We start from the raw sequence: 22882 nt of genomic DNA on the forward strand, positions 1-22882 counted from the left end.
ACACCCGACAAGGTGCTTTGTTTGGTTACACAAAAGCTCGGCATTCGTTGGAATGTGGTTTGGATTTGGCATGTCATTTCACGTTTGGTTGCCAAAATGCATTTGACTCCCTTTGATTTTCTTAGATGTCTCTCATGTAATAATTGTTTGTCTCTTTCTAGTCCCCTTCTTCCAAAAGCAAAGAATTATGGTTGAATTTTCTCGGAAATGATGCTCTCTCTCCTCTCCCTATATTGGTAATGACACCCCCTACTTTTTCTCCTACTCTTCGAGTTTATGTCGCGCAACCAAACAGTACTACACAATTTTCTGAGGTAATTATAGGCAAATCAAAATGCTTATCTCCTCCCTTTGACTTCCTATTCCACTACCATCCGAGCCAAAACGGAGCCTGACTGTATTTGGTCGTCGATTACGGATAAGAACTTTTCTTGGGTTGCGTGCCTGTGTCCCAAGATAGACCGTTCCAGTTAAGTTCTACTCTCTTTTTTTTTAACCCTTAAAAAGATATTTAAGTTCTACCCTTATGTTTTTTTTATCCCTACAAAATCATATTTTATCTCTAAAAAACGAGGTTTGCATTATAATTAGGAATCGCCGTATTTTTTTAACGATTAGGTGGTTTTTGACGTTGTCATGTGATGTAAAATCAGATCAACGGTCCCAATCACAAATAGATCGTTTTGTTTATAGATCATGGACGGCCATGCATGCCCAAAATTACAATGGGGCCCATATTGTTTGGTGATCCAAACCATTCATTTGTTGGGCCCGGACGTAGATAGGATTGTGCCATCCATTTTACAACAAATAAATGGTCTAGATGACCTAAACAATGTAGCCAGGCCCCGCTGTATTTTTGGGCTGAACGCACCATATAATTTCTCTTTTAATAAATGACAAAAATACCCCTTCTTTGATAGCGTATCTTGATATAATCCTCCTGCATTACGACAAGATCGCGCTTTAAAGTAGCATTCCTCGGCAAAATTCGGATTTATCCGTATTGCTGACAACGATTCCTCAATAGCCAAACCTCACCTGAACTCATAAACTCTATATAATACGCAGAGAGAAAGTCTAGTTTCTGGATTTTAACACGATGGGTTTTTTCTCTATCTCTCGTTCTCTAATTCGAAGGTTCTCGAAACCCTCGACTGGTTTAAGATCGATCTGCCATGGGGTTCCCAAATCAGAGAAAATCAACGCGAGTTCTTATCATCTCAACGGTGGATCTTCTTTCATGCGTGGAACTGTTTTTTGGGAACCAAATAAACCCCTCACTATAGAAGAATTTCACATGCCTCGCCCCAAAGCTGGAGAAATCCTCATCAAAACCAAAGGTTTTAAATCTTCTAAGATTGGGTTAGATTTTAAGTAGTTGGATTAGATTAGGCACGTAAATTTGATTATTGTTATCTCTATATAAGCAATGTTAGGTTTCATTGTAACATTATCTGAATTTGATTCGATTGATTGGTGATAAATCTGTGAGTTTAAGATTTTGGTTTTCTTCAACGAACCCACAATCCGAATATGAGTGTTTGCTTTGTATATTTCATTGCTTTTGAATGATAGGAAATAGAGATTTATTTTGGCCCTTTTTGGATTGCAGGGGTTTTCTAGAAAAGTTTGGAGAGGAAAAATATTAACTTAAATTTCTACTTGAACGAATTCTATTCAATTTTTTCTTAGAGGGTCCTTCAATTTATGATAATATCACTCTAAATTAACTTTGATTTATAATTTTCCTCTAAATCATAGAAAGAAAAAATTTATCCCAAGAAAAGAATTTCTGTAAGAAGCGTTTTTTCTTTCCATCCAAACAGGGCCTTAGTACATGTGTTTCAAATTTTGTATCTTTCATGAATTTGAAACGATTGATCCATGATAAATCGCCTAAGCTAAGAGGGGTTTGGCTTTTGGATTTCTTCTACGAGCTCACTATCCAGAAAATTCTGTTTTTTTTTCTTTCAATATTTCAACAGGAGAAAAGAATTTTATTTAGTGCATGATTGGAGTCAAAGGTGATGATATTGAAGAAATACAGATGATGCGACACCCATCCATGTGTGAAAATAGTATAACAAATTTGTTACCCTTCTAATCATATGGAATTGCATAGGAATGAACCTTTAGTTCTTTGTTTGGTTGCAGATATTTACCTCGTAGATTAGTGGTGTGAGTAGTCAATAGGGAGTAGACTAGCATTTGATTTTACCTGGAACTTACCTCGTAGAATAGTGGTATTTAGTGTTTGATTGTCAACCTCATAGGTTAGTAGTATGGGGACCAATGTAGAAAGAGAAGAGAGATAAATTAAAAAACATCATTCCCAAGAAATCCAAGCAAAAATTCACCTTTTTTTGTCGATTTTGGCTTGGATTTCATAAGGAGGGGACAATGGTCACACATCAACAGACATCCAATAATTAACCAGGAGCCATCCTTGGCCGTCTCCTAGGATGTCAATGCCATATTGGCAACCAAACAAGGAGTTTTAATGGCATGGCACCCAAATGTCAAGCAAAACCCGTCAGCCATCCATGCTTTTGTGCAACCAGAACCCCTAGGAACATTTCACCTTCATGTCCAAGAGCCATTAAGTTGACCGTATTGAGTTGATTATTATGAGGAACCCCTAGTACGAGAGGTCTTCTATCTATTCTTTAAAAATCGATATTGTGAATTGCATCATCTTCAAGCTCCTTTGATAACTACTCATGGCAAATTGATCCTTCACGTATGATCCCATTCAAGGTCCTATATCACATTTGAACATTCAAAGACAAAAGAAAAAGAAAGAGGAACACTTGGAAAGGTAAATGAGAAATAGAATTGGAGAGCTTGAGTGTGGATTCCTCAAGTAGTTGTTAGCTTTTATGAAGTGTATAACTACAGTTTGTTGTCGCACTTAAAATCAAGAGCCTATGGCAAGTTTATGAAAATAGATACTAGCATGTAAATGTATGTATGAATATTTATCCGAGGGTGCGAGACTGATTTATTGCCGACATATATCCATCAATTGTGGATCTGAACTGTCCGATAGAATGTTTGGCCACATGATCCTAGATCCCCCCACTAGGCCAATATTGCTTGAGATGCTTATTACTCATCCTTTAGTCCTATGAAGATCACTTATCTTAGAATTTTACTTGGTGTTGCTTTGGATTGAGGATGTTGGAGCAGTAAGCATTATTTTCTTACCCCGTCATTGAAATTTTCTCTTTCCTTGGATATTTTGCTCCTAAACCGAAGTTTCTGTTCCCTTTCATAACTTGGATGTATGCTTTTCCATAACCAAGTTCATGTGGGTATATAATTTGGTAGGTTTTCTGTTCCACTGTAAACATCATTGAGCAACCTAGTTGATTATTATGTGCTGGCATTTAACGTTCAAATTTATGAATGCAGCCTGTGGAGTCTGTCATTCTGATCTTCATGTCATCAAGGGAGAACTTCCATTTGCAAGTCCATGTGTTGTGGGCCATGAAATAACTGGAGAGGTAGTAGAACATGGAGAACATACAGACAATGGAGTTATAAAGAGGTAGAATGTTAGTTAAAGGAAATTGTCGACACACCATCTCTATATGGGAAACATGGCCTTGCTTTTAATATTTTCTTCTTAAGTTGATCCAAGTAACTGAATTGATAATTGATTTCAGATGAATAAGTAAATAAATAATAGCATGCTTGAAGGAATCTATATTGAAGTGTTTGCTTATAAAATTCCAGGTTTCCGATTGGATCTCATGTAGTAGGAGCATTTATAATGCCTTGTGGTAACTGTTTCTTCTGCGTGAAGGTAACATTGCTTATCCTATTGTATTTTCTGACTAAATAATGTTTTCATTATGTCATACTTGCTGTTAGCTATTAAATGTTGATATTCATGACTGATTGGATGTCTTAAAGAGTTATTAATGTTGAATGAATCAGGGTCAAGAGGATATGTGTGAGGCTTTCTTTGCATACAATCGGGCAAAAGGAACACTTTATGATGGTGAAACCCGGCTCTTTCTGCGCAGCAATGGTTGTCATCTATCCATCTTTCATCATTTTCTTTCCAAGCTGCAAATTTGTATTTGCCATCTTTTTTAATCTATAACATTTTCAGTTCATTGTGTCATGTTAAAAATTCCTGCTCCACTCATGTTTCAAGTTAGCTAAGTACCCCTGGTTCTATCTTCATGTCCTATTTACTCAAACCTATGTATTAATGAAGACAATCATGAAGTATTTCAAAAAGGAAAAAATCATGAAGTATTTCAAGAGTATAATTAATTTTGTCCAGGCCTTATATGGTTTGTTCTTTTCAAGATGGCATCAAGGACCCAGCTGACCCTTCTAGGAGAGAGATTTCTTGTATTTAAATTTTTTTACTTTTCAACTGTGTTTTTAGTGTACATTGACTAAATAATATCTGAACTTCTCGGCACAGTAATTATATCATTTATTGCACCAAAGCGCTATTAAGTTATTTTACTTCCTTGTGATTACCTGTAGTAACTACTATACAGGTATGAACTATGAAATTGTTCTGCTATTTGGCAGCACGAGTAGAACTTCAATTTAGGTGAACATTATCACTGTCCAGTCAACGATGGGAAGTGGGCCCCATTTCTTTGGTTTCCTGCTCGGGAATGAGATCAAGTCTCAATCCTTTGCCCATTTCAACAACAAAAAAAAAGGGGGGGGATTAAGTAAGTCCTGCTTCCCATCATTAGCTGAATGCTGTTGAGTTTCACCAGCAGCAAACATCACCAATGGTGTCCATTGTTGAATCATATCATTTACTATTCTTTTTTTTTTTTTTGAATGATATATCATTTACTATTCTTGACAAACTTTTCCCATCGAAAATTGTATTGGAATTGCGTGTTTATGCTGGGTTGGGGTGGTGGATGGGTGTTATGGAGGATCAAATAGTAACCTTTAAAAAAAAAATGGAGGATCAAATAGTATCATAAACAGTTATGTTAATCCTAATACTCGTATGTTTTTTTAAAGAACAGGGGTAGCGGAAAATAAAAACATAAAAATAAGAGAGAAAGTTATTTTATTTAACTGACATAAAATGCTAATGTGATTGTCTCATAGTCAACTTAAAAGCACTTCGTTAAGGCACACAAATAATTATTTAATATGCAATTACATCAATAGTTAGCTATGTTGAATCATGAAAGACAGTTATTGCCTTCTACTTTTGTGGAAGTGATACTATGTTGGCTTAGGTGAAGTACTATCCCCCTTTAAAGGGTGTTTTGTGGAAGGGAGACAAATCTTAGGTCTGTGCTCATATTACTAATTAGTGTCTTTACTCGACTCAAGGAGTAGAGAAGTAAAATCAAGAGTTCTACACGAAGTTGATAACTCACTCTTTTCTCTCAATATCTTCCCTGTTCTCTCATCCTCTCCTCTCCTTCAATAGAGGTGATATGAATTACTGCTTGATTGTCACAAAACAGTTTCATAGGCATTTCAACATTAAAAAAAAAGGCATGTCAACATTAACTATTGCTTCTCTAAGAAGCATTTTAATACACATAAGTTCACAATTACTGTCTGCTATTGCTATGCAGTTGGCATCGACTCTTGATCTAGCAAAACCTAATTCCTTCTTTCTCTTCCATGGATTTCCTAAGTTAGAACCATCGAAGTTCAGCGTGTTGAAACCAGGGCTTGCAGGTGACCATATAGGCACCGGATTATTGGAGGGGATCACGCTTGAATGAATCACATCCACGATAAGCGAATGGAAGGCTCTGAGAATCGTCTGAACTTATGAAAAATGGAAACCCATCGAACCATTGAAGAGAGAAACCTGCTTGAATACTACACACCCCTTTGTTGCCCCCTTGAATATTCTTCAATTTCTCTCCATTCAAATAAACCACAAATTTCTGAGAGAGATAGGGTCGAGAGAAATCTACCCTTAGTGCGCCATGGTACAAAATCGCAAGCCTCAACAAGGTTCACAATATGATTTCGGACTGTCCAAACCATCATGAAGAGGCTAAGAATGAAGAATTATATTCCCTGACAAAGCTACAGTGGATGCTGTCTCCTCGCCTGCACAACACATACAATATTTGCTGATAATTACCCTTTCACCATTGGTCATTCATAAGCGTCTTTTCCAAACAAGAGGTCCAACAAAAAGCACAAACACGAAACGAAGTGAGGACTTAACACCTTCCTAGCAAGAGAGGGTGAAGCGAGTGGGGCCAGCTAACCAAAGAATGATGTGACTGTGAGCTTTCTATTAACATTCTCTGCACAAACGAGTCTCCAACACTCATCTATCTGTCAGAAGTGACTCTCGAAAGACCTAGGTAACCTTTCATCAGAGGATGATCACTACACCCTAAATCTTTCCAGAAAAGAATCCACATTCCATTTCTCATTCTGAAACAGATGCCCAACTGAATGCTGTTGGTCGATCTCATAATATCTCTTCAAGCGATGGCTCCGTAAAACCTGTACTCATCTGTTAATAGTATCCTAAGTTCCATGAGAGAAAGAGAAGAGAAGAGAGAAATGGAGGAGAAGTGATGAGAGAGTTGTTCACCCTCCCACACGAAAATATGTATATATATATGAGGAAAGTGAAGCTACACCGCCGGTGTAGCTAACTTAGCTACACCGCCGGCTTAAAATACAATGGGCCCACATTGTTTTGGTGATCCAAACCATTCATTTGATTGGCCCTCACATAGATAGGGTGTCCACCAAAAATCAGCTCTATAGGATCATCCCAACCCTTCAAACTGTGGAGGCAAAAATGGACAAATTTGTGAAGGTTTTTACACGTTCATTTTTGCCTCCACAAATCGTAGGGTTGGGATGATCCTGTGGAGCTGATTTTTGGTGGACACCCTATCTATGTGAGGGCCAATCAAATGAATGGTTTGGATCACCAAAACAATGTGGGCCCATTGTATTTTAAGCCGGCGGTGTAGCTTCACTTTCCTCTATATATATATATATATGGTGAAGTAGGGTTACAAGAAATGACAAGAATACCCCTACATGGGTATGTAAATACACTGCCACTCTTAACACTCCCCCTCAAGCTGGAGTGTAGATATCATACATTTCTAGCTTGGTACACAAATCACTCAACCTTGCTTTGCTTAGAGGTTTAGTGAACATGTCTGCTATCCGATCATTTGATCTGGTTAAAACTATGCAGATCTCCCTATTTTGAATCCTCTAACGAATAAATGTCAGTCCACCTCTATATGCTTTGTCCTCTCATGAAAGACTGGATTCAATGTTATATGAACTACTGCCTTGTTGTCATAATGTAGTGAAGCGGGTGATGAGTAAGGCAATCTATTCTCTGACATAAATGATCTCAACCATATCAATTCATATTTCTTGTATAGGCCATGGCTAGGGGTGTCAATTTTGGCTCGGGCTCGGAAGCTCGCTCGAGCTCGGCTCGAATCCTTAACGAGCCGAGCCGGCTTGCCAGGCTCGTTAAGCTTAACGAGCCGAGCCCGAGTTAGGCCAGGCTCGGCTCGGCTCGGCTCGTTAAGAAACCCACTTTACATTTTTTATAAAATAATATCCTAATCTGTTTTGTCTGTTTTGTCAACAGTGTTGTCAACATCAAATTATCACACATTCACACAAGAACGCAGTGATGCGTGTTGTCAACATCAACATCATCACACATTCACACAAAAACGCGGCGGAGAAATTAATTTTTTCTCTTTAATTGTCATAACTAGAAACTTTTAATTAGTAATTTTTTCGTAATTGTCATAACGTTTAGCTTTTTGTTCGTAATATTTCATTTAAAACATTTGGGTTGTAATGATTACGTTTTTTTTTTCTTATTTGCTGCTTTTGCTACCAACAGGAGTTGCATGTGAGAAACTTTATAAGGCAAGCTCGTTAAGGCTCGCGAGCCGAGCCGAGCCTGACCGAGCCGAGCCGAGCCCAAGCCTGGTTCGAGCCCGAGCCTGGTTCGAGCCCGAGCCGAGTCTTTGACTTAACGAGCCGAGCCGAGCCTGGCCAAGCTCGGCTCGGCTCGGGTCGTTTACACCCCTAGCCATGGCCCTATATTCTCTGCACTTGACCTGGCTACTACATCCCGCTTCTTGCTTTTCCACAATACCAAATTATCGCCAATGAAAGTACAATAACCAGTAGTAGACATTCTGTTTGCCGGGGATCTTGCTCAGTCTGCATTTGAATACCCCTCAATCGTCATGTGACTATGCTTTCTGATGAACAATCCTTTACCAGGAGCTTTCTTCAAATATCTCACAATCTGGGTTGGGAATAGGAAGGGCCGGCACTTAGAGAGAGATGGTTGGCGGCATCTTCATCTTGCATCTCTTGCACGACTCAAACCTTTAGCTCTGATACTATGTTAATGGTATCCTAACTTTCACAAGAGAATGAGAATAGAAGAGAAGAAATGGAGGAGAAGTGATGAGAGAGTTTTTCACCTCCCACACGAATATAGCGAAGTAGGGTTACAAAAAAAGACAAGAATACCCCTAGATGGGTATGTAATTACACTACCACTCTTAACATCATCCAATGAAACTCACCCATGAAACCTAGAGCCTTACTTTCTAGCAATAACCATCCACCAAAGATGAACCCGCTCTTCGCCAAGTTGCTAGAGTCAAGTCCCTAATAAGGCACTGTTTACCACTTTTAAGGCTCTTAATGCCGCGACTCCCATCAAACTAAGTCTTACACGCTACATAGCAACTAACCATATGGTATTTCCTACTCTCTTTGTCATTCCAGAGAACATTCTTGTGAAGCTGCTCAAGCCTATCACTTGCACCAATAGGACAATGGAAGAGAGATCTGAAGTACTGACGGAGGTTGGAGAGCACTGCATTGATAAGCAAGATCCTACCCTTAAGGAAAGAAGACTCTTCGTCAATGGAGAAAACTTCTTTTCCGCCCTCTCAATCGTAGGGTCCCAAAGCCCCTTCGACGGGCAACCGACGCACAAAGGGGGCCCTAAGTGTTGGGGATGGATGCCTTTTTGCACCTACTGATCCGAGCAAATCGACCATCGACTCCTTCACTCAAATGAATACCCATCATTGCCAACTTGAAGAAGTTTATCCTTTGGATAGACACTACTTCATGGCATCTCAAAACCACCTTTAAATTCCCCACTTTATATTCCTCTGCGCTGATGAAAGGAGAGCATCGTCACCATATTGCAAGGTAGAAATCTATAACCCATGGGAACCCACTATGAAGCCCTCATTGTGACCCTCGACACGAGCCTTATCCATCATCCGACTAAGTGACTCAACCATAAATGAAGAAGAAGAATGGAAACAAAGGATCACCCTGCCTGAAACCACTGGAGGTCTTAAAAAAGCCTCTAGGTGATCCATTCATCAAGATGGAACACCAAGTCAGACAAACATATCTCCAAATATGGATGAAACATACAACCTATACCCCTTATGATTGATGGCAAGCAATGGGTAATGCGGTCTAAGAATTTGACTTGAAGATTTCTCACTCAAAACTTGAGAGGGCTAATTATATAATGTATTAATAACTGCTTCACCCCAATACAATTTTAGGACATTCATACCTAGGAGATATCCTGTGACTTCAAGATGTCTGTTTTTTTGTTCAATAAAACTATTCTGCTGAGTTGTGTATGAACACGTGGTTTGAGACTCAATACCATTCTCCAACAAATAACCTTGCAGGTCATGAGAAATATACTCACCACCGTTATCAGATCAAAAGGATTTTTGATAATGCTCTCAAATTGGTTATGGATAAATCCTATGGAAGATATTAAAAATATTAGTTACTTCATCTTGGACATTGCCAAGTAACTCAAGAAAAATCTCTAATAAAAGACAAAACATCTATATCCAAACACAAAAACCACATGGGGTGCACCCCCCATCCCCCACACGCACAACACACACGTATTATAATTCCCAATCTGGAAAGGAATCAAGCTTCTATTGATACTTGGGGAAAAGGTTGCTCTACAATGCTTTGACAACTGATATGTCTCCCATTGCAACTCTCTTACATTATTTGAAGGCAATTTTTTCAGAAATAACTGACAAAGACAAAAAAAGGGAATGACCGACTCGAAATGCCATAGAGGAGATCAGCATTTATGTTCAACTAACAGGCTTTCTATGTTTCGAGAAAACATATTAGCTTTATGGGTGCTGTTAGAATGTAAATAATTGTATGAGTAAGGGTATCTTTGTCATTTTCACATGGTCTAAGGTAAATCCTGGAATAGGTTTTTTAATCTCTCTTTGCAATGATCAAGTAAAATCAACTTCATCTCCATGAGTTGTCTTCTTTGTATTCTTCTCTTTGGTATTTGAGCACCTAGGTTGATTAATGTTGGAGGATGTGTTTAGAGGTGAGAGAAAGGAATTCAAGTCATGTTCTCTATTGAAATCGAAGATTTAATTGAAACTGAAACTCGTGCACTATTTGAAGTGTTTAGACTATTCTGGAAATCAATCTCAAGTAAGTTCTATGGATATTGAAGATTGGCTGTTGACCATGGAGATTAGCATGCATCATTGATGAGATTTTGGATTGTCTATTGGGCTTGAGGTCTCCTTTAGTCATATATTATGTTATCCTAATGAGGCTACCAATGCTCTTCCTAAATAATTTCATAAATCTGACAGTATTTCTATTAGCATTCTCCGCTTAAGTTGTCATTTATCAATGAGAGCCTTGACCCTCTCAAGGCTTTAACAAAAATGGTTTTGATTCTCTTTCTTGTTGGCTATGAATGACTGATGGACTATGAACTAATAGAGACTATATGTCAATTTTTATGAACATATTTTATGGTGTCTTAACTAATGGACTATGAACTAATTGAGGCTATATGACAATTGTTTGAACATATTTTGTGGTGTCTTATGCCCTAACAATGAATAGGTATTTGTCCTTACTCTGCGGATGTTAGAAATATTAGTGATCATGTACTTCCATTTTCTTTGCCGTACACACTTCCTGCGTATGATCACTGAAAGTCTTCTATATTGTGTAGGGAAGCCGGTATATATGTACAGTATGGGAGGACTTGCAGAGTACTGTGTTGTGCCTGCAAATGCACTAGCAGTTCTTCCAAATTCATTGCCATATACAGAGTCCGCTATTTTAGGATGTGCAGTCTTTACTGCCTACGGTGCTATGAGACATGCAGCTGACTTGCGTGCTGGAGATGCTATTGCTGTGATTGGAATTGGTGGTGTGGGATCAAGGTGATGCGCTAAAATTGAGATGTGATCATATTTCTATCATGTTTTTTGGTATTTATGTCACATGAAAGGTAAGTTTCAATTCATAGATTGGGGATAATTCCGGGCCGCTAAATTTGTTCCATATAAGATCATTAAAAGACTGACAATTAGATGCTATTTAAATCCTCCAAAACATTTCATTAGTGGCCAAATGTCCCAGGCTACTGACTCTTCATGGTTGTGTGGTCTGTTTAGTAGCAGCAGATTCCAGCGTGGTTCACACTGATTGCTTGGGCTGTAGTTGATCTAAAGAACAGGTGACTTAGGAATTGTGATTCTTTGATTAGGTGTTTTTCTGATGAAAGCTCTTTTATTTTTTTACAATAGCAAAATTCTAAGAGGGATGCTAAACTCACAGGAGTCCTTATAGAAAGGGCTGAGAAGGGCGGCATTATTGGAGCCACGCCATTTGCTTCAACCGTTTTCAGTGCCACAATAAATGCACGAACTATGGCGTGGCTCCAATAATGCCGCCCTTCTCAGCCCTTTCTACAGGGGCTCCTGTGGGTTTAGCATCTCCCAAATTCTAAAATTTGTTTCCAAGTTTCTAAAAATCGATCCAAAGTTCTTTAAAGACCTGTGATTTTTCCAAAAAGAATTGTATAACAAACTTGTTGTACTATATTTTATTATCATCTTTTTTCGAGCGATAAAATGGAAATGTATTAATCAGAGAAGAAAAGCGCAGAGATACATGTAACTTTTCTTTTTGAAGAGATTTTGGTGTGTTTCGTCATTCCTTACAAGATTGTGTATAAAGTTCCCCGCTGTAACGGCATCCTAATAAAAACTGGAAGTTCCCCGTTCGTCCTCCCGTCAAGTGAAGCCCATCGCTCGCAAAGGTGAAGTTTCGCAGCCATCCCGGCTTGCATTTTCATTGTGTTGAATGTTCTGGAAAGATGCGTATGTGCCCTTGAGGTGATGAAAACGTATATGGATGTAAGCACTTGAACACAATCTAAGAGGCCGTATAACTTTTAAAGTTAATGAAAAATCTCTCCAAGTGCAATTTTGGCTTCAATGTATATGCATCAAAGTCGTATTCACTTGGAAATGCATTGTGATGTGATTTCCTTTTGATAGGAAGTGATCAGAAATGGTATTGCTTTGGTAATGGTAATTTCTTGTTGAGTATGGCAACTGAAGTTCAACATTATTGTGCATCTTTTGAATTTCCTTCTACTGGCTAAGCATTACACTAACTTTAATGCAGTTGAACATTAATGCCATAAATATACTTTATTTTGGTGAAAAAAAAATTCATCACAGGCAGTTCAACAGCTCTTCTTTCAAGTCCCATAATTCCATTTACATCATTATGACTAAATTACTTGTCCCAGTTGTTTACAGATAGCCCGGGCATTTGGAGCTGCTGAAATTATAGCTGTTGATGTCCATGATGAAAAGCTTCAGAATGCAAAGATACTAGGAGCAACTCACACTGTAAATGCAATGAAAGAAGATGCTGTTGATAGGATAAAGGTGCTTTCCTGTACTCAAATCACTTTATTTAAGATTATAATTAAACAAAGAATTTTTGTATTTATCATGTTTTCTTTAGAAGTACATATTTAAGTGGTAGCAGTACTTTAGTGTGCTTACTGTATGATTACAAGTGTGCTGACTATTAATGTTCATTAATAAGTTTCTAAGGATTTGAACTACTTTATTGGAAAGCAGAATCTTCTAAACCTTCTAAGTTTCATTGATTAAACTTAATCAGTTTATCATGATAATTAAGCTATGAATATGATAAAGATGATGGAGACTGTTAAAGTATTAATGATTAAATAAATGCCATCTCAGCAGCTTAAGCTTTTGGAGTAACTGGTTGTTTCACATGGCATCAAAGCAAAGGTCCTGTGTTCAAAACTCATTGATATTAAAAAATCCACATGTAATGGCCAACCCAAAAAAAGGGGACACATGCGTGCCACATGTAGGCCAACCCTAAAAAGAGGGTCCACATCTGAGGGGGAGTGTTAAAGTATAAAAGATTAAATAAATGCCATCTCCAGCAGCTTGAGCTTTTGGAGTAACTGGTTGTTTCACAGAGACAAGAAAGACTGGATGAGTCTCTCAGAAACTAAAACCCGAAATGCATACCGAAACTAAAATCGTAAGTGCATTAGTGGTATACTATATCAGTATGTGTTACATAATTATATTTATATGAATTGAATGTGAAATATGATGTATGTACTATGCTTGTATACTTATCTGAATTACATGTGAAATGTGGTTTTAAATTCAGCCGAAATACTGAAATTTTGGCCCGGACCGTCACTGAAAGTATATAAATCCAAAATTTCAGCGAAATTTCGTTGAATTTTACTAGATTTCCACCGAAATCTTGTAAACCCCTGCACTGTAAAAATGAAGCCTTCAGGATATGATTACAATAGTTGGCTGTCTATATGCTGGATCTGGTCATGATATCTTTTTCTTTCTATTTTTCTATTGAGATTGCTGAGTTCTCTTCATGTTTTTCTTCCATTACTTAAAAACCAAGAATGTATAACTGCTGCCCCTTAGTCTCTTTATTCTAATCTTCATATCCTTATTCTACTCAAAAGATCTTATCAAATACTTAACTTACAAGTTTACTAAAACAACTCTGGGAACATTCATTCTGAATGAAACCTCTTGTATGGTTCAGTATGAGTTCTCTGTCAGTATCTTATGTTTTTGCTCTTGGTAGGAAATAACTGGGGGAATGGGTGTAGACATTGCTGTGGAAGCATTAGGGAAACCACAAACTTTTTTGCAGTGCACCCAAAGTGTACGTGATGGAGGCAAAGCTGTAATGATAGGGCTTGCTGCATCCAATGTTCTAGGGGAGGTGGATATAACCCGTCTTGTTCGCAGGCAGGTATGTCTTATTTGTCTCGCATCTATTTTGTTTACCTTTCATTAATAGAATATGGGCACTCATTACTCACTTTCGTCTTTTGTACTTCTCTTCATTTCATAAGGTTCCTCAATTCAATTCTTTTATGGCTTTCGTTATGTTTGTATTCACTGAAGGTGTATCAAACTTTTCTAAAAATAAATTTTTTATAGTTATTCGAGGCTTATTGCTGATTATCGAATTCATTTTCCCCAACTCATCTCAGGGAAGATGTATGGAGATGATGTAATGCTTGTTGAGCAATCGACTTTTGCACTAACTCATTTCTCCACTGACTCACGACACTCACCTGACCCTTTTTCACTATTGAGCAGTGCCGGGCATCGATAAAGGAATCCAAACATGAACATGGTTGACATGATTCTGTTTATGCCTTTATCTTGATTTTGTCAAAACAGGTAAATGACAAAAAGGTCATAATTCTATTTGGCAGATAAAAATAATTGGCTCATATGGAGCTAGAGCAAGGCAAGATCTTCCTCTGGTGGTTAAACTTGCGGAGACAGGCATCTTCAATCTCAATGCTGCAGTTTCAAGAAAGTGCAAATTCGAGGAAGCAGGCAAAGCGTACGAAGACCTTGACAGCGGAAATATTGTCGGCCGAGCCGTCGTGGAGATCATGTAGTTCAAAACTTAACAAATCTCAGCAGGAAAAGGTAATTCGAGAAAGCTTTTGATATGCAATTTTTTCCTTTCTAATTAAATGTAGTCATTAAGTCATGACCCATTTTTTTGTTAGCTACTGATATTGGCACTACCATGTTTTGATAATTGCACAAACTCATCTTGTCTTTTATTATCTAAACAACTGTCAAAGGTTATTACCATTCCCCAAAACCTCTTTGACGCCACTTAAAACAGAAAAGACAAGCCGAGCTTGTGCAATTATTAAAACATGGTAGTGCCAATATCAGTAGCATTTTTGTTCCTTTTTTTTTTGTTTATTGCTAAGCAATTTGCCTGAAATGTTTCCTTGTGTATGCTACAGTTTTACCAGAAAGGAAAGGAGAAGTGCTTGCTGCTTGGTGGCTAACTGTTTGGTTGATTGAGTCAAGATCCGGGATTTAGTGAAAAGATTTGTGAAAATAGTTGGAACAAGGGAAGTGCATAAACTTATTTCAAGATCACAATAAAAGTTAATTTATTAGAGTTTTGATGATTGTTTATGAAACTCAGATTATGTCAAGAATCTTTTCTGATATTTTTTGTCTAAATAATTACTTGATTATGTTGTGGATTTTGATTAGTGGTGAATTTAGGTGCTTGGATTTATGGAAAAAAAGTTGATGGAAAATTTTCTGATGGCAAAAATTCGGGTTCTAGTAGGTTTGCAATTGCCTTCAAAACAATCACAAGGCCTCATCCCTAACCTAAACCGAAATTAAATCGCGTTGTCTTTTTCTAACCCTAAGTCAACCTAACCCGGGAAATGCCAACCTGAGCCAAAATCGGGTTGAACCAGTAGGGTTCTGGTTCAGCCCGAACCGAGTTGCACCCCTACTTTTTCGATGCAATAAAAAAAAAACAAGTCTTTCGGAAGTTTCATTTTCCCATAATGTATCCTGTTCATGGGGTTTCTGAAAATATCCCATTCCAATTTTTCAGAGGTTGGATGCATTTACTAATTCATGATCTGGCACGTACAGAATGAAAACATCATTCTCAATTCTACGAGAATTTTTATGATTTTCAAATGGAGAAGGCTCAATCTTGTACTCTTGTTTGGAGGTTAAGTGTCTAGCTCCAGCCGGAGTATGTACAGAAAGCTTGGTTCCCGGGTAATGAGTGGGACTTCCCCATAGAGATGATCTATGGGGTACGACCTATTTACATTGTGGCACACCAAATGAATGGTTTGGATCATCCTATGAAGTGGGCCCTACTAGACTTTTTGAAAAATATTGGACTTCATATGGTATTTAATCTACGAGCTAGAAGATATCACCAATTTCTATAGTAAAAGGGTACTTTGATTATTTTGTATATGATATCGGTATTTTGTCAATTCCTATAAGGAGTATTTTATCATATTCTATGAGATAAGGTTATTTTTGTTATTATTGATAAGAAGACGGTATTTTGATTATTTTTCATGAGATATGGGTATTCTTGTGATTTAATTACCCCCTGGTATTCTTGTTATTTAATTAACCCCCCCCCCCCCCCCCCCCCCCCCTCTCATTCCTTCTTCTTCTCTTCTCTCTCATCTTCCAAGTCTCCTATATGCCACATATCATAAAAAGAAAATGTGAATAAAATATCTTAATTAAGCCACAGATTATAATAACAAGGAAATTTGAATAATAGATTTTTGACAAGGCTCTGGCAAGTAATCCCCAAATAGTAGGATTTGTTATTTGCTTTAAAAAGACTACAACATGATTTCTTTTTTAAAAGGGATTCCCTTCTCTTGTATTCCTCTCCCTCTCCCTCTCATGCAAGTTATCTTCTCTAACTCTACTTTTTCTTTTTCTTTTTCTTTTTAATCATGACTACTCTTCCCATGTATCAAGTAAGGAATCCCAATCCCTTTTTAGGTGTTATAAGTAGTTAGCTGCTTCTTCATTTCATAGCCCAAGGCCTTGTACTGGAAACAACTTCAAACTCCTATTTTCCCTCCTATCTCTCAGATTTTACAACCTAGAATTTATCTGATCTAGGACCCCGAGGTGGTACCTGTATTTTTTTTAATAGGAGTAAAAGAAGAAGTACAAGAGGAGGTTCCTTTCTCTCAGTTATTGCTGCTACTGTGGCCCTTAGTACCCGTCAAATTTTCAGGTAACTACTTTGCTCTAACCATCTTTTAAATCCAAGCGCCTGAATTGAATTAACATTTAACACCGTAACAATAGTAAGTACAGAGGGGTCGGTACCTTTGTATCCAAAGTTTGAGGGCTTCTAAAATCTAAACTGAAGGGCGCCCTTTCAAAAAAAGTGGTGAAAGAGCGCCCTCATTGGTTGTAAAACACGGAACGCACGCTGGTGTTTTACAACCAATGAGGGAGCCCTTTCACCCCTTTTTTGGCAAGGGTGGCCTTCAATTTAGAACCCCTCCAAAAGTTGATATATTACAAGGTTTTAACTTTTAAAATGAGATATAATATAGATAAGTACATATGTATAGAAATATAGGCTGCTGATATTTGCACAACCTTGTTTTGATAATGACACAGGCTCACACGTCTTTTTCGTTTTAATTGCCTGCGGAGACCCTTTTTTTTTTGGGGGAATTGTAATAGCTTCTTACATCTGGTTAAATAACAAAAGACAAGGTGATTTTGTATCATTATTAAAAGATGGTACACCAAATATTAGTAGCAGAAATATTATATCAGTTAGATCAGATCAGTGGTTTTTTGTTAGATCATGAAGTTAATCTAAATTATAAGTAATAATAGAGCAAGAGCATTAAAAGTAAGTAATTTATTTTATACATAGAAAGAAATTTACATATTATATAAGGTATATTATAGTTATAGCGAAATTTGATTAAGTAATTAGAGCACCTTGACTATTGACCCATTGAATGGTCTAGATTGAGGAAAGAGATTAGATGTGAAATTAGTAGAAATGCCCATAATTCGAAAGTGATATAAGGTTAATTAAGTAATTGGAGCACCTTGATTAATAAATAGATATGGATTAGTTAGTTTAAGCCAACCACATATAGTTAAGGTGGTAATTTTATTTCACTAAATTTGATCAAAGAAGATAAAATGAACTTACTTTTAGAGGGCAGAATTTTAACATCGTTTTCTATTTATATGGCATTGGTCCCCACTACCATCGATCGGCCAGAAGAGGTAAGATTTAAAATTTATTTTGTATTCCAGTAATCTATGTGGTTAGATTAGTTAGCTTAATAGATATCTAATATTAGATTAATCAGATTAAACATAGATCTAAAGATATTGAATTGTTAGATCTATTTGATCAATTAGATTAAATGTGTTTATATGTTAGATCATGAAGTTAATCTAAATTATAGATGCATAATCTACTTGTTCGATATATTCTTATGGAATCTATTAAATAGTATGGGGACATGCACATGACAACCTATGTTTCCTATTATATCCAAGAAAACTGCAGCCGCATGTTTCAATATTGCTCATGAGCATAGTTAGCAAAATTCCGTTTTAAATGGTATCTTTTGAAAAAAAAAAGAGGATATTTTATTGGTTTGCCGTTTAAAACTCTGTTTATAATTTTAAAATAAAAAATTCCGTTTAAGAGTGATATGGTAACCGAGAGTAAGACCGATGGGAGAGAGCAGCAATGAAAATATGCCATGTGAGCATAAAAATCTCTACTTTTTTCACCTGTGATGTTGTGGCAAGAACCCAGCTGCCCGGCTCCCTGCTCGGTCTTACTCTCGGTTTCGCCAGCATTAGTCATTTACATATTATATAAGTTATGTAATAGTTAAAGAGAAATTAAAATGTATATTATATTTAACAGTAGTAAAGAAAATTACATATATAATAGGTATAGAGAAGATTAAATGTATTAGATATTTATTTGATACATTCTATCCCAAGAGGCATCTAAACAGAGTAATTAGATTTGTGTTGTGGCGTCATACCTCTGATTGATCTAAACCGTTCATTTCTAGACCTTGATTTTATTTTAGGATGATGACATAAGGTAGTGCAACTGCAACGCAAGTGAATTGACGTGAAGACTGTATTTTAGTTTTTGATTGTGAGTTTTTTTTTTGTTATAGGAAAGATTAGAGGAGGATGTCATCATCAAGCGCAAGAAGAAACACAAATGGAATTGTGTTTGAGCGCGTGAAGCAACGCATCTGGGAATTTCTTAGAGCTGATGTTGGATCTGGTAGTCATAGAACGTGTGTGGTTGTTAGAGAAGCTACTAAAACATTTCATGATTTAGTTACACGTGTGACGAAGAGGGCCCTGAGACAGGTAATGAAGGAAGCCGAAGAATCCCATCTCTTTCACTTCACGGTCTGGGTACCAGCAGTTGGAGATGTCAGTGATAGACATTCATTGATGGAGAAAATAGGGGCCCAGTTGGTGGTTGGTACGAGTCATTTTGTGGTACGGCAGATGTTACGGCAACAGAGGTACTTACTGATTTTGGATGATGTATTTATGGGTATAGAGTCAACAGACAGTCTATGGCCTTCCGAATATAATACTTGGAGCAAGTTTGTGATCGTGACTCCAACAAGTCCAACAGAGATTCCTGTACTGATGGAGGAAAAATGGGAGTGTTTGTCAGAGGAGGATGCTTGGGACCTACTATCCCAAGAAGCTATTCACATGGCTGCTGACCTCTCTAGAGTCGAATTCAACTTTAGTGGAGATACAATCATGAAATGCTGGGTCATTTGTTTGCTATTCCCCTATCCTCTTGCTTTCTCTTATTTAATCTGTCATTGGATCGTCAAAGGCTATATAATTGGATTTGAAAGGGTAGAGGAGGACGGTTTGTCTTTGTGTGGAGCTCTGATTACCGGGCTCAGTGAACGATTTATGTTAGAAGGAAGTTACCATTATAACCTTCCCCGTGGCATTGCGGACAAGTTAATTTCTGTTGCTGGTGAAGCAACTAGAGGAGCAATTTCTCATGGGCATATATTCCTGGTAAGATGTAATTTAGAATTGACACAGCCTCCCAAGGGGGAGGAATGGCAAGACAAGGAGATGATCTCCTTATCCTCCAACCAAATATCATCATTATCATATGTTGCTCATCCTCCTCTTAAATGCCCCACACTCACCACTCTGTTGCTTGATCACAATCCTCTGGACAAGATTCCTGATTCATTTTTTGAGCACATGAATAACCTGCAAGTGCTTGACCTCTCCTCTACGAGCATTTCATCGCTTCCCTCCTCCCTCTCCTGCTTGACCAACCTTGGCATGCTCTCCCTAAATGATTGTCCTTGCTTACAAACTCTTCCCATGCCCCAAATACAAGGTTGTCTTACAAAACTACAGTTTCTCAATTTCCAAAACACCCCAATAAAAAGCCAGGTTCCAAAGGCATCCTTTGAGGATATGCCTAACCTTCGTTCTCTAGACTTTTACGTAACAAATGCCAGTGCCATCACTCATTTCTCGGTAAGGGGTTGTTCCTCCTTGGAAAATTTGCGTGGCTTAGAAGCTCTTGTTAATCTCCAGATGCTCGATCTTTCTGGTACCAAGATCAAAGAGCTCCCAGTAGGGATTTCACAATTGATCAACAATCTAACACGTCTAGACTTAATAGACCTAAAATACCTTAAGAATGTCCAATGGAATAAGATATGTCGGCTCCCGAAAGAGTTGAACTGGGATCATTGCTACATGAATTTGGCAAGGGAATCTCGAGAGGGAGATAGCGAAGGATATTGCATCGCTGTAAACGATGCAGAAGTTTTTCTACATTTATATCCAGACTCTCCCTTGTGGGTAAAATATTTCCAGAAATTTCATTTCTATGTGTGTGCATACGAAGAAAGATGTATGGATAAAGATGATCCTTACGTCATCAATCAAACTTACTACGGTGATGTTTTTGCCCAAATTAAAACCGAACATTCTGATCCTTCGACAAACTATAACAAATGTTTCGAGATTTACACAAGTAACAGTCCTCTCTATGGAATTAAAGGAGTTCTCAACAACACCGAATTCTTCCGTGTGCATGATAATCAATTTATCACCACACTATCTGAATTGGATGTTAAAACTATGAGCAAAATGGTCGAGTGTCGAATAGAGAAATGCCGTGAAATGAAAAATTTGCTCAGCGCAAGTATATGGGGAAACAATGATGTGTTCCCGTGCCTAAAGAAGCTATGGGTTTACCATCTTACCAAAGCAACTAGTGTCTTTACGGGTATATTTGGGAGAGAAACCTTTACACTCCTAAATAGCATCCATCTGGAGTCCTGCCCAAAACTCGTGAACCTTTTCTCTTCAGGTATATGCTTTGAAAAGCTAGAAATACTTGAAATCAGATTCTGCGACAGATTGGAGACCGTGTTCCTTGAAGATCAGGCAGGCCAACATGCATTCCCATTATTGCGCACTTTATGTCTATGGGAGCTACCAAAGCTAAAGATCATTTGCAATGGGTATTTGCCGGTACTCGAGAAGTTGAAAACCAAAGGATGTCTAGAACTACATAATCTTCCTCTTCATATTGGCAATCAAAATGCTGCACTCGAAATTTCAGGGGAGGCTAACTGGTGGAAAAATCTTGTTTTGGAAGACAGCATCAAGAATCGTATCCGTTTTCGGGAACAACGCCCATTTACTTTGTAATTCCTCTGTCTCTTTCTTTTATTTATTTTGGGTGCTAACAGCTCTAGCTCTTCTAGTATTTTCATAGTTCTTTGGTGTTGGTACCAACATACAAGCTGAGTGTAATGCGTTTTTGGATAGTTTTTTTGCCTTTTGTATTTTTCTTTTTTCGGTTTTGAGACTAGGTGGCATGTGCTCCTATTGTATCATCTCTTCTTATTAATAAAATTATAGGTGCTGTCCTGATTTAGATTACGTTTGTATAAGAGCTCAAGATTAGTGACAATGCAATTTTCTTTTAAATATAATCGGCGCGGCTGACTTTTGCATGAGAGTACAGCCACATGGACTCACTTTTCAGCAGATATTGTCTTATTCATTTAATGCATGTGAGGTGGCTGTTCCCTCATGCAAAAGACAGCCGCAAAGATTCTAAAAAGACAGTCACTTTTATGCTCCTCCACAAAAGATACTTACTGGCCCCACACCGTCTTCTTTATGCGATCAGGTCCGTTAATCCTATTTACTTATTGTAATTTAACCCCGAAAGTATAGCAGCCTGGGGCGGACTACAAAATGTATGTAGCGCTTCAACTTTCCCTCCTTTTCCGATGAATGACCTCTGACAATTCGTTAGAAAATAAACGACAAGAAGAGTTAATGCAATTCTTAAAACATGGTCGTGTTGATGGATGGTATCTCTTATATGATGCATGCAAAGACAAATAATTGTCCAATGAGAGTGGATTTTGATCCATGGCTCATCCATTGCAGGGCTTGAGGGTTAAGGCACTGTTCATTTTAGATTGTGACAACCAATTGTGGGACCCAAACCGATTATTGGATTAATTTTGAGTCCAATAATCGGTTTGGGTTTCATAATACAAAAGACTATGATCATGTTCGTTTAAGATTATGACAGTGGATTGTGAGTCAGAAACCTATTATTGGACTTATAATTAAGTTTTAAATCTGGGTCCAATAATCGGTTTGGCACTCAGAATCGGTTGTTGTAATCTTAAACGAACAAGGCCTAAGAAATTGAGTTATTTTTTGGGTAAATTACAGATGCATGTGGAAGTGTTGAAAACCTAACCTCAAAATGTCAGTTGTTGAGAAAAGTTGTATAAATGTTACTTTATAAAAAAAACAAAATTAAAGGACGAAAATGATCATAACTTTATAATTTGGGTTTGAGTATGCAAATTTAGGTTCGATTATCACTATTTGGGTTCGACTAACATAATTTGGGTTCGCACTAAATTACTTGGGTTCAAGTAAATAGTTGCCGATAATAGATACCCAACCTAGGGACTGGAGATCTCAAGAACTAGGTTTTCAATGGAAAAAATAAGTCATAATGTAACTGGCAGACAATCATGCTATTTGTGAGTTTATCTCAATGT

General features: G+C 37.6%; 2 protein-coding genes across 2 annotated transcripts; both read left to right on the top strand.

The window, feature by feature from the left end:
- Positions 1-1030: 1030 nt before the first annotated feature.
- On the top strand, positions 1031-15445 carry LOC143864794 (GroES-like zinc-binding alcohol dehydrogenase family protein). The gene is made up of 9 exons (XM_077375623.1): positions 1031-1343; positions 3418-3553; positions 3742-3811; positions 3946-4039; positions 11054-11267; positions 12647-12788; positions 14008-14178; positions 14651-14873; positions 15206-15445. The coding sequence occupies exons 1-8, from the start codon at positions 1103-1105 to the stop codon at positions 14840-14842; spliced, it is 1260 nt and encodes a 419-aa protein (XP_077231738.1). The 5' UTR covers positions 1031-1102; the 3' UTR covers positions 14843-14873; positions 15206-15445.
- A 1139-nt stretch (positions 15446-16584) lies between these two features.
- LOC143864903 (disease resistance protein At4g27190-like) lies at positions 16585-21497 on the top strand. The gene is made up of 2 exons (XM_077375768.1): positions 16585-16995; positions 18944-21497. Exon 2 carries the CDS (start codon positions 18960-18962, stop codon positions 21495-21497), a length of 2538 nt encoding a protein of 845 aa, XP_077231883.1. The 5' UTR covers positions 16585-16995; positions 18944-18959.
- The last annotated feature ends 1385 nt before the right edge of the window (positions 21498-22882 follow it).

The sequence above is a fragment of the Tasmannia lanceolata genome, unplaced genomic scaffold (assembly GCF_043159265.1).
Source record: "Tasmannia lanceolata isolate RefF3 unplaced genomic scaffold, GAP_Taslan_0.1 ptg000054l, whole genome shotgun sequence".
NCBI lineage: Eukaryota > Viridiplantae > Streptophyta > Magnoliopsida > Canellales > Winteraceae > Tasmannia > Tasmannia lanceolata.

Coding starts and splice junctions, on each gene's coding strand:
- LOC143864794 (XM_077375623.1), top strand. CDS start 1,103: ATGGGTTTTTTCTCTATCTCTCGTTCTCTAATTCGAAGGTTCTCGAAA. Junction 1,344..3,417: donor AATCCTCATCAAAACCAAAG/GTTTTAAATCTT, acceptor TTATGAATGCAG/CCTGTGGAGTCTGTCATTCT. Junction 14,179..14,650: donor CCCGTCTTGTTCGCAGGCAG/GTATGTCTTATT, acceptor TCTATTTGGCAG/ATAAAAATAATTGGCTCATA.
- LOC143864903 (XM_077375768.1), top strand. CDS start 18,960: ATGTCATCATCAAGCGCAAGAAGAAACACAAATGGAATTGTGTTTGAG.